General features: G+C 36.2%; 1 protein-coding gene across 1 annotated transcript in view; it reads right to left on the bottom strand.

The window, feature by feature from the left end:
- The window catches only part of IMPG2 (interphotoreceptor matrix proteoglycan 2), a gene marked incomplete at its 5' end in the record, with an annotated part of 72530 nt that overhangs the window by 37700 nt on the left and 22366 nt on the right, over positions 1-12464 (bottom strand). The window contains 3 exons of the mRNA XM_082655590.1: positions 3505-3666; positions 8577-8659; positions 9995-10044. Of these exons, the coding sequence (XP_082511716.1) occupies positions 3505-3666; positions 8577-8659; positions 9995-10044 (295 nt within the window). The remainder of the gene's footprint in view (positions 1-3504; positions 3667-8576; positions 8660-9994; positions 10045-12464) is intronic.

Genomic DNA, 12464 nt, shown 5'->3' with positions numbered 1-12464 from the left:
AATGTGAAAAAAGGACTGGTTTCAAAGAAACTGTAATAACATTTTTTAATGTAATTATATGGATTAGAAGTCTGGCCACACATGGACATATATACACTACCAAACGTAAAATCGATAGCTAGTGGGAAGCAGCCGCATAGCACAGGGAGATCAGCTTGGTGCTTTGTGACCACCTGGAGGGGTGGGATAGGGAGGGTGGGAGGGAGACGGAAGAGGGAAGAGATATGGGGATATATGTATATGTATAGCTGATTCACTTTGTTATAAAGCAGAAACTAACACACTATTGTAAAGCAATTATACTCCAATAAAGATGTTAAAAAAGAAATCTGGCCACAGTACACACGCTAACACACAGTTAGGTGCTCATTTCCTCTAAGTGTAAAATGTCTGGTGGCATCTGTTTCCTACTCCTACAACACAAGGGGCTGTGAACACAGCTAACTTAAGAAAGAAATCTGCAGACCTGGGCTTAGGCCTTGTTGACTGCTTGTCATGAAGGAGGTTATAAAGCAGTAACTGGTCAAAAGACCAATTTATGAGCATCACAACTGCAGGAACCAGTTTTATCACTGAGTTTTTAAAATCAAGCCACATAAATCAATATAAGCTTAGTGACTAGAGTGGGGGGAAATGCTAGATTGGACCAAATACCTAAAAAAATCAGTTATGCATAAATACATATTTAACAAAATCAAACATTTTATCCACAACATTTCAGAAGGTGACAATCTCACCAGATGAGTCACTAGGGGGCCGACACTAGAACAAGAGAAGTTGTTAGTGACATCTCTGGGCATCTGCTTTTAAAACCAAGTCCACACATAATCAGGAGAATGGGATTTTCTTAAAATCTTGGTTCACCGAAGATATTCATGCCTTGCAGATAAAGAATCCAAACATGTGAAACTTTTTAGCTATAATAATTGCCTTGTTTCATTCTCTGAAAGAAAACTGAGAAGTACTATTAATTCTCGGAGGATGAGGCTGGGGATAGAATCTGCAGGACTAGGAATCCAAAGACTGAGGGTTAGTGCCAGCTGTTTTTACTGGCAGAGTGGCCAGGCACAAGTCTTCTTTCATATGATTAATGCTGCCCTGCCCACCAACCACATTAGTTTTTGTAAGGTTAAAATGAATGTAGCTGAAAGTACTCCATTAATTGCAAAATGCTGTACAAGTGCATGTTATTATTAATACTAAACCCAACTCATCTGGGGTTTTGCCATCTCTTGATTCAAATACATATATGTATTCTAATTAATCATACCCAGTTAGCTATGTACAGGTACCCAGCTGTAATAAAGTCATTCCACTTTATTAACATCAAGATTAGTAACAGGTACAATTTACGGAGTGACTGCTATGTACCTGGTGCTTTGATATAACATTACTTCTAATCCTTTCAACAATACCAAGAGATACATATCTTTCCCATTATATGGTTGAGAAAACTGAGACTCTGAGATGTCAACTAATTTGTCCAGATCATGCATTTGGTAAGTGACTGAATCCAAATTTGTTCAATCCCCAATCTTTCTACTGAAATACATGCCTCATCCTCTTTCCCCTGATAAATATGGTTTTAAAATTGGGACCAGGACTGGGAAAACTGTGAGGCTCATGACAACTTCTCACCTGAATTAAAATGAAGGGGACTCTGTATTGATATAAAGGAAGGAACATTTTCAAAGGAAGGAGGAGACCTGATTTTCCCTTCTACTCCTAGAAGCTGAAATGAAATGACCATGAACAAGTTACTTGCCCTCCTGGGTTTCATCTATAAAATGGAGATGATTACCCACACGGCTGCTGTTAGCAAACGGACATACAGCAGGCTGCAGAACACAAAGCACTATGCGAGGACACTGTGTTGATTCCGTGTCTGTTGTCAGGTATCCACACTCCCAAGCCTATCACAATGACCTTTCCCTCTCTGATGTCATTCTTGGTGATGTCCCAAGTTTATCTTACTCTTCTCCTCATAAAAGATAAAAAAAATAATAAAAAAAAAATGTAACGGCTCCCGAACCTCAATCCTCCCAAGCAGGCTTTCTTTTTCCCTGTGTCTTGCAATATTACCTAAGAAATAATATTGAAGGAACAATTCCTGTGACTGTGTCCTGAAGGGAGAGAGCTTGAGGGCCTCCTTCAGTTTGCAGTAAACATGGAGACAGGACCTTTCAGAGACATGACCCTGACCCTGCAGTTCCATACAAAGAAGTGGCTATTCGTAAACATTTTATTCCAGGTAAAAGGACGGGGATATAGAAAAAGGCCAGAGAAGGAACGGATCCTTCATCACCCTCAAATCACCTCAAGCCAATAGCTACCTATACCTCATAAAGTCCCTGCTGGAAATGTTTTTTGAGAGTGTTTATTAGACTTTCTCTAAACATGCAGTCATTCAGCATGACTGTTTACCCAAACACTGAGGCTTATTAAAGGTTCCTTAATCCAAGGGCAGAGAGAACCAACCAGCTGATCCAAGACACTATCTGATGCCAGGTGGCCACTGGCCTGGCTGACATTTCTTCCACACACCATACAGCCTCACAACTTGGCCACACAGCTAGGAAATTAATCGTCTGGCCTACATTCTCTGTGTCTGATGGCTGCAATAATGCTGCTTGGCTGAGAGATGCACATTTTTGTTTCTCGTCTAAACAGTGTAAAGAGAAGGAAATTAGTCCAAGGTAATGGAATTGAAAAACTTAGCCAAAGAGAATTCCATCGAGAGCGATGGAAAAGAAATAAACAGGAAGGAATGATGTGCCCTCTCACTGGACAGAGAGAGGAGATGGGCACTCAGTGCCTTACAGTCTATACAAGAGCAAAGGCACACAAGAAGGGGGCCAAGAATGGGTCATTTTTGACTGAAAGAATCTTGAGTTCAAGCCCCTATATAGAATTCTTCCAGAAGGTAAGGTTGTGGGATGGTCTAATGCACAATTCTTTAAAGAAACCCCTTTTTAAAAATACTTCCAACCAAGGAACAGAGATAACAGGAAAATTTACTTTTCACTGGATATCCTTTTGTCCTTTGAACTTGGTGCCTCATACTACCTATTATTAACTGTTAAAAAATTTTCAACTTAAAAAAAGAACAAATATAAAATTTTAAAAATTAAATGTGATGTTCCCTCAAGAAAAACAACACACTAAATACAGTTTCTCAAAGATACTCATTTCTCCAAATATGGTCAAGTTAAAACCATGCCATAGAACACATTCTTCCTTGGCTGTGCAGCCAAAGTTGGAAATAGCATTTATTTGGTAGCAGATGGCAAACGCATACAAAATTTTGTTTCAATGAAATAGTTCATCTTTCGGTGAACTTTTCACAGAGCCTTCTAAAGAAATGGCTAAATCACCACTCCCTGAATCAAACAGATGGAAAGCTTAAATCCGAAATCTACCTTTAACCAGTGTTGTTAATATGGGAAATTTACAACCCCAGCAAACTATCTTGTATACAAAAAGAAATACAACAAAATCACCCACCTCTGAAATAAACTCTTCTACAAGGCGCTGGTGGTGAAAGCTGTAGGGATCCTGTAGTTCTTCATTGTATTGTTCCCCCAAAAGGTGGATACTGAATTCTGCAACCTGCTCCACTGCTGGTTTTGTGGATTCTTCTATCACATTCTCAATTTCATTGCTAATCTGGATTTTTAGAGAAAGAACAATAAATGTTCACTCATTCAGTCAACAAATATTTGCTGATCACCCATGATATGCCAGACACTGTGCCAAAGGCAACTTCTGATGACGATTATTTATATAATATTTGACTTTGAAACTAACTGGTGGACTTTAAGACATAGGCTAATATTAAAATTACTGTGTATTTGTACATTCCTTTGAATACACAATGACTGGTTCAGGGAAGGATAGAAAATTTTGTTAGTAAATAAATAAAAGGAAAAAATTTTTAAAGAAGAAAAAGAGTTGAAATTATCATCTAAAAATAGTCTAGAAGGGTGTTTCTCAAACTTTTTGGTGTTAGGACCCCTTTAAACTCTTAAAATTCATTAAGGAACCCAAAGAAGTTTGGTTTTTGTGGGTTATATCTATAGATACACACCAAACAAAAAATTAAAAGAGAAATTTTAAATATATATATTAATTCATTTCAAAATAAGAAACTCATTACATGTACAAATGAATAACATATGTTTTGCAAAATAAAAAAATTAGTGAGAAGAGTAATGTTTATATTTTTACAAATTCTTTGAAGTCTGGCTTAATAAAAGATGGCTAGATTCTCATATCTGCTTCTGCATTCAATATGTTGTTTTAGTTGAAGTACATGAAGAAAATCCAGCCACACAGATATGTATTGGGTAAGGAAGGAATACATTAATAGCCTTTTCAGATAGTCATGGATAATCTTTTCTGATACTGTGCCAAACTCAATGAGTGGAAGTGTTTTAAAGGTTAGTTTCTACGTGGAATCTGAAACCACACCAACAAACTTTTTGTACTCTGTAACATCTAAATCCAGGTCTTCCACAAGCCAAAGCTGGAACAATTTGAGCCACAAAATAAATAGTGGATTATAATCCAAAGAATAAAAGAAATATCCATGAGTCTGTACTGATATAAATAAATAATTTAATAAATAAACAAGAGAGAAGTGGCAATAGTTCCTTACCGAAGAATCCCAATTAACAAATGTAGAAGGAATGAGGAAAACAGAATATCACTACTAGAACCCAACACTAATAACTGCTGCATGCAAGATACACTTGTGCTCATCTAATCCAAGTCCCTCCATTTTAATACACAAGAAAAACAGGGATTGAGATGGAAGAATGGCCTAAGGGCTAACAGCAAGCCAATGGCAGAGTCAGGAAGAGAATACCGGGCTTTTTCTACTGTATCATCTTTCTTCCCTGATGGATCAAATAACCACAGACCTTCAAAACTTCACAACTGGAAAGAACCTCGAAAATTCCACCATCCTTTCTGATGCCTGAATTCTCTCTACAGTATCTCCCCCAAATATCTATTCATCCTCAGTTTAAATGGCTCTGATGAGAAAGTCTTGGAAAGACTTTCAAAGGCAGGCCATTACATTTCCAAAAAAGCTCTCTCATGGTTGTAAAGTTCTTAATAAAACCCAAATATATTTCCCTGTAAATTCCCGCTGATCTCAGTTCTGCAACCTGGAATGCGTATAAAAAGTGTAGTCCCCAGACAGCCCTTCAAATAAGTATAGGCAGCTGTCATCTTCCCTGATTTTTCACTAGTTCCTTTCCTCTAGAGACTTCTCAAGCTCTTAATGTCTTCCTTAGAGTGTGGTACACATAAGTGAGGTCTGATCAATTAAAATATGGTACAATTAAAATATGGTACAACTATCACCTTCCTTATAGTAGATTCTAATTTCTATCATGCAGCCTGAAAGTACACTTGTTTTTACTAGTTTTTTTCCCCTCAGTACTCAGCTTTTTTCCCCATCATACTGCTGAGTCATGTTGAAACTAACAAAAACCTTTAGTCTTAAGGAATTTTGTACAAGACTTTGTCTTCTTCCATATTAAATTTTCTCTCACTAAATTTGAACAGATACTTCCACTTCTATTATTACTATACAAGAAATATCCTTAGTAACCTTACTGCTACAGAATGCCTAAAATGCTAAATAAATATTTTTAATGTTTTTAATGCAGAGCTGATTTGTAAGAAAATAAAGAAAGCCCCAAGGTATCCAAAAAGATAGGTTAGAAAAATCCAGAGAGGTGATTCAGTAATCTATGTGTACATAGTATATCTAGTGATCCCTTGGGACCTAGGCTTTAGTTTTAAATACCACAAAGGGATATAATATAAATATAAATAGTGTTGAAAAGTCAGATCAAAGACTCCTACATAAAGCAAGGATTTTAAAAACTCAATAGACAGTTTGAAAAACAAATTAGACTAAGCTGAAAGAAGAATAAGTGAACTGAAAGACATTTCTGAATGCAACACAGAGAGACAAAGAAAGTTATGAAACAGTGGTTAACTGACAGAAGGTATAAAATGAGGAGGTCAGACATATATCTAATCATATGAAGTAACAGCTGAAAATTTCTTCTATATACATTTTTGTGAAACTGCAGTATCCTCAATACTGTATTATATACTATTATATCATAGTTATGGTTAGAGTAGTATATGATACAGTATTTGGGATACTATATAATACTAAATGATATAGTATTGGGGATACTATATACACAAGCATACCTCATTTTATTGAGCTTCCCTTTATTGTACTTTGCAGATACTGCATTTTTTAGAAATTGAAGGTTTGTGGTAATCCTGAGTCAAGCAAGTCCATCAGTGCCTTTTTTCCAAAAGCATTTGCTCACTTCATGTCCCTGTGTCACATTTTGGTAATTCTCACAATATCTCAAATGTTTTTATTATTATTATATTTGTTATAGCGATGCGTGATCAGTGATCTTTGATGTTACTACTAGACTTCCTCAAGGCTCAGATGATGGTTAGCAGTTTTGAGAAATAAAGTATTTTTTAATTAAGATATATACATTGGTTTTTTTTAGACATAATGCTATTGTACACTCAATAGACTATAGTAGAGTTTAAACATAACTTTTATATGCACTAGGACACCAAAAAGTTCATGTGACTTGCTTTATTGCAATATTCACTTTATTATGGTCGTCTGGAACTGAACGCACAGTATCTCTGAGATATGCCTGTAGCAGTATACTATACTACAGTATACTTACAGTAGTACACTATATAGTATATGGGATTCTGCAGTTTCACAACAATGGGGATAAGAGTGTGATTATGTTTATTTATTTTGCTTTGGATTTGTTGTACTTCTTTAACATGAAGCTTTATTACTATTATAAATTTTGAGAAATTCTCAGTCATTATCTCTCATCATTAGATATAGATAGACAGAGAGAGAGAGCAATATCTTAAAAGTAGGACAAAAAAATAGTAAGATTACCCACAAGGGAATAAGAACTAAATTGTTAGTTGAGCTCTTAGTAGCAACAATAAAAGTTAGAAGAAGTGAAATAAAACCTTGAAGATAAAAAACTCAATCTAGAATTTAATACAGATTTTAAGTGTCTTTCTAGAATAAGAGGATAATAAAGTTTCAGGTGACCAAAAACTGAGATTGAACCAGTGAGATATTCTCACTAAAGTAATACCAGAAGCATATATTTCAGAAGGAAAATTAGTCCAGAAGAGAGGTCTAAACTGCAAAAAAGAGTTTTAAGAAAATAAAGTGGTAAACATCTGGGTAAATGTAAAACAAGCTTTAAAGGGAAAGAACAAAAATACTGAAAAATAGCATATAAAATAGTAGGGTGATCATTTGAATCATTCTAATATTCTAATGTTCCTGTATTACTCAGGATAAGGATAAAGATTCTGAAAAACTTAAATTTTGCTAGATTAAATACACATAATAACACACAGGGTAAATAGTAACAAAACAGAAATAAAGTATATAATTTCTAAAATGTATTAGGAAAAAACTGAACTGTAAAACTGTACATTAGGCTTCACTTTGAACTAGAGGTACAGGCAATCTAATTCCTGTCATGTATCCCTGTACTATTCTGTTTTCCTACTGATTCTATAAATCACCTTCAAATCACCCTCTCTGTTTTAGAATGTTCCAATTGATTACACACAATGTCTTCATTTCTATTATAGTGAATTCTATCTCATTCTGTAAATGTTTCCAGACCTAAATCATAACTATTCTGCCTCAAGTTCAGAACTACAGTATAACTTTTTATTCAAATATTTATCAAATGCCAATATTTTCTAGTACCATCTAATTTGGACACAGTTGTACTAAGGGTAAATATATTGATTCAAGGATCCCAAACTACCACCAGCCTTGTTCAGTGACAGGGAAAGTGGTGGGGCAGAGTGGGGTGACTTAACTTGACTTCTCAGAAGTTAAAATGTCCAAGTTGGTAAGAGAAGGTGTAAGGTAACAAAATTGTACCTTTCTAGTGAGTACGTTCAATCAGAGTTTGCTTATATTAAGTAATCTAGGATTTATGCATATCTAACAAAATTTCTAACAAAATGTTTCTATCTTCCTGGAAGTGTATACTTTTTAAAAAATTTTCAATGTGATAGAAAGCCAACTTAATGTTATTTAGTGGACAGATTACTATTAATAATGATACATTTAAAAAGCATGGTATTTCTTTAAACTACATAAAATCTATATACTTTCCCTCTGAAGAAGACTAAGTCCTGATTCATTAAGAGACAAAAGAACATAAGCAAAAACCCTCACAGTAAATTATGTACACAGCCCACAAAAGACAGTGGGCTTACCATGATGACAGCTCCCCAGGCCCCTAGTCATTTCATTTACAGTTTGAAGCCATTCCTTGCCAAAAGCAGATTTACTTGGCTCTCTAAGGAATCACAGATTTTTTGAACTGGTTTTAGAATCTACATTTCCATAAAGGGAACCACCTGAAGTTTTGTGTAGTCTGGCAATGGACTATAAATCTCTCTTAATCCCTATTCTCCATGTTAGAAACTAAATAACAAAACAGAACATCACTCACACTCTCTTCTGGCCTCTCCAAGCTGCTCTCTGAGATACCTTCATAGAAGGTCACCCCTGGATATGGAACACTGAGACTGGCACCTAAGTAGAAAAACAAAGACATGTGCATGAATTCAGTCCATGACTAAATCAGAATTCCTATCAGGAAGCAAGAAACTGATTTCCAAGGCATTTCTAAAAGTCATTTACTTTTTCATCCTAGAAATTCTGTGCATTCTAACCTCAAGACACATTTATCCAGAGTCTCCTCAGCACAAGAAATAAATATGACTCATTCAACAAGCATTTATTGATACGTACTATATGTCAGGCTCTATGCAAGCCTCCAGGGATACAAAGTCCCTATCCTTAAGGAGCTATCTGATAAAACTAACACTCTCAGACAGGGGAAGTGGGTGAAGGTTGGAATTGGCCATAAGTTACAATCTTTTTTTAATTGGGGTATAGTTGCTTTACAATGTAGTGTTAGTTTCTGATGTACAGCGAAGTGAATCAGCTACATGTATACATACATCCCCTCTTTTTTGGATTTCCTTCCCATTTAGGTCACCACAGAGCATTGAGTTCCCTGTGCTATACAGCAGGTTCTCATTAGTTAACTATTTTATACATGGTAGTGTATATATGTCAATCCCAATCTCCCAATTCAACCCACCCCCTCCCATAAATTATAATTACTGAAGCTGGGCCTCATTGTGTTATTTTTGTATATGTTTGAAATTTCCAACATAGAACAGCTTTTTTAAAAAAAAAATTAAAAATAAAGAAAGCGGGCCCCGCTGGTGGCGCAGTGGTTGAGAGTACGCCTGCCGATGCAGGGGACACGGGTTCGTGCCCCGGTCCGGGAAGATCCCACATGCCGCGGAGAGGCTAGGCCCGTGAGCCATGGCCGCTGAGCCTGCGCGTCCGGAGCCTGTGCTCCGCAACGGGAGAAGCCACAACAGTTAGAGGCCCGCGTACCGCAAAACATAACAAAACAAAACAAAGAAAGCAACTACTAATTTATAGGAAATATAGAGGTCAAAGTAAATGTTAAAGTACACCACAGAATGCAATCAGAAAAAATTACTCTGGAAAACTCTACAAGACAAATGACAAATGGTGGAGCTAGAAAGGTCCTACCTTTTGACATAAGCAGTGATCACAGGGTGTTTGCCATAAAACAATTGTTTAGGTTGTACATTTGTTTTAAGCAGTTTTCCGATTTTGTTTTATACTTAATAATTAAAGATTCTTAAGTACCCACATCATAATGTCATAAAATAAGTGACAAAAGAATTAATTTTTCTTGGGACTCTTTAACAACACGTAGAGAGAAACACATGGTATTTTTAAAATGTGAGCTGAAAAATTTGCTTCCTTTCAATTAGATAATAAATTTTAGAAGAAAAGTGAATAAAAGGCACAAAAGCCTACCTCCCAATGTTGAGGTATCACCAACAGGAACTGGAGATGACAATTCAGGGCTAGGAAAAAAATTGTTTGGAGTTATTAAATGATAGAAATGTGAGGGGTTATTTTGGGGTTTGTTTTCCAAAAAGGATTCACCAGATCTCCAAACAACGATTCCCAAACCAAAGTACTAAGTAGCAAATTAAAAAAACAAATAGTCTTTACAATTGATTTATTTTACATTTTTTGATGCTACTCAACTAGAATCACCCTACATAAAGTACTCCCTTACTTACTATTTCATAACACTGTCTTCTCAGTTCTTATCACTATGGGAAATTATCCTGCTCATTTATTTATCTACTTTTTGATCTCTGTCCACGCCCTAATCCTCTAGAATGGCATTGTCTAATATGGTAGCCAGTGGACATATGTGGCAATTTAAGTTAATTTAAAATTAAAGTTTAAAATTCAGAACTTTATCCACACTAGCCACATTTCAAGTGTTCAGCAGTCACATGTGGCTAATGGCTACTTTATTGGACAGCCCAGAACATGTCCATCGTCACAGAAATTTCTATTGAATAAGACTGCCTCAAGAATCTAAACTCCATGAGATTAGGGACCTTATCTGCCATAGTCATGCTGTATCTCCACCCTAAAAAAGAACCTACCATTTAGTAGGCACTGAATAGATATTTTGGGAACAAATAAATAAATACTATTGGCCAACCACTGTAGTGTAGAAGGCACTTGACATACAGTTGTGAACAAAACACCCATGGTCTAAGAAGGTTACCGTCTAATAGAAAACAGATAACAAATACATGCTTACAAACTCAACAAGTAGTACAGACACGAAAGCACTGGCTGCTAAGGCGAACATATAAGCCCAAATCTCATCTCATTTGAGAGATCACAGAGTCATAAAACTTTTTAATATAAAACAAGTCAAGCTTAGAGAAATGATTTGCTATAGGCCACATTGCTCTCAGGTTTCAGGTCCCTGACTATCTTTTTACCATGTTGCCCTGCAACTGAAAGCAAAGATCTGAAGAGATCAGAGGATAATCTGAGAAAGCCCTTGCTCTAAAGAAAAGAAGGTGGGTTTCTGCAAGTCCAAATTTGCATATACCCCCAAAATATACAATTTAAATTATAGTAATTGAAAACTCGCTTCAACTTTCCACAAGTCACCTTTCGAAGGTGAGTTAATCACAGTCAAAATGTCTCCCTCTCAGACTTGCTAATGTCTCAGTGAGTCCCATCTTCACTTCAGAACCACCCCCTTTAAATTGTCCTGCTGCTCTAAACTAGATCACGGTGGGGCAGGGGAAGGGTCGCTCACAGCCACCAGATAAACATGGCACACATCTTGAAGCAGCAATTTTTTACTCGAAAGTAAAAGCATAGGCAGGGAGCTAAGTAAAAACTGATATGGAATTTAAAACATCTTAATATTAAAACAAGTGTGGCTATAGAGTAGAATATAAAGTTTAAATGAATATTAAGATAAAATATGATAGTTTCAAAGACATTTCATGACTGGAATTGGAGTGGGGGAGTCAACTAGGGCCATGTTCCCTAAAGCCCCAGGCTTTGGTAGAAAATTTGAGAAATATAGGTTAAAAAAAATCTCACCATAAGGATTCTTCTGGTTTTAGAAATACTATCTAGAAAGAATAACATATTAAACCAGTACACCAAACCTACCACTATTGGTTATTTTTCATCCACTTGCAGGAAACTGCTTACTAAGTGAGCTGTCATCCAAAAGAACCCAAAGGAATAGGACATCTGGATAAGTCATTCTGATGAATGATGAGTAGAGGAAGACCTGGATGATGAGAAAGCACCAAGAGGCTTCTTGGGTTGCAGGAGACGGAGCTTAAAAAACCAGGATTCAGATGCATTTGGAAGAGACATTAACATCATCAGGCTTGAATAGGATTTATCAACTGTCCACAAGGCAGAATCCCTCCCAATACCTTCACTTTATAGATGAAAAATCAAGGTGCAAATGGGTAAAGCAATTTTCTCAGGGTCACCCAAGGCCATACCTAAAATTCCTAACCATATCCAGTTCTCTTTTCAATGATAATAATAGCAAGAATGACTACAACTAAATTTATCGTGTCAGGCATTGTGTTAAGTGCTTTATCTTGGTTAACTCACTTAATTCTGGCATCAGTCTTAAAAGGAAGACACTATTATCCCCATTTATGCATATGAGGAAACTAATGATAGAAGAGATTAAGAATTTGCTCAGGGTCACACAGCTAGCCAATGATGGAGCTGTGATGTAAAATAGGCCCATTTGATTCCAGAAACCTCACTCTTACCCACATTAATTCCACATCACATGGACTTTATGTGACCCATATTCCCTAGAAGAGCAACCAAGATGGTTTTACTTGGTCTTAATGATAGTGGTGTACATAAACTAAAAGACCTAAAAGTCAAAATGTGTAAGGACCAAGAAAGAGGAAGGGAA

The sequence above is a fragment of the Grampus griseus genome, assembly GCF_964374135.1.
Source record: "Grampus griseus genome assembly, chromosome: 5".
Taxonomy (NCBI): Eukaryota; Metazoa; Chordata; class Mammalia; order Artiodactyla; family Delphinidae; genus Grampus; species Grampus griseus.
This window is presented reverse-complemented; position numbering and strand designations above follow the sequence as displayed.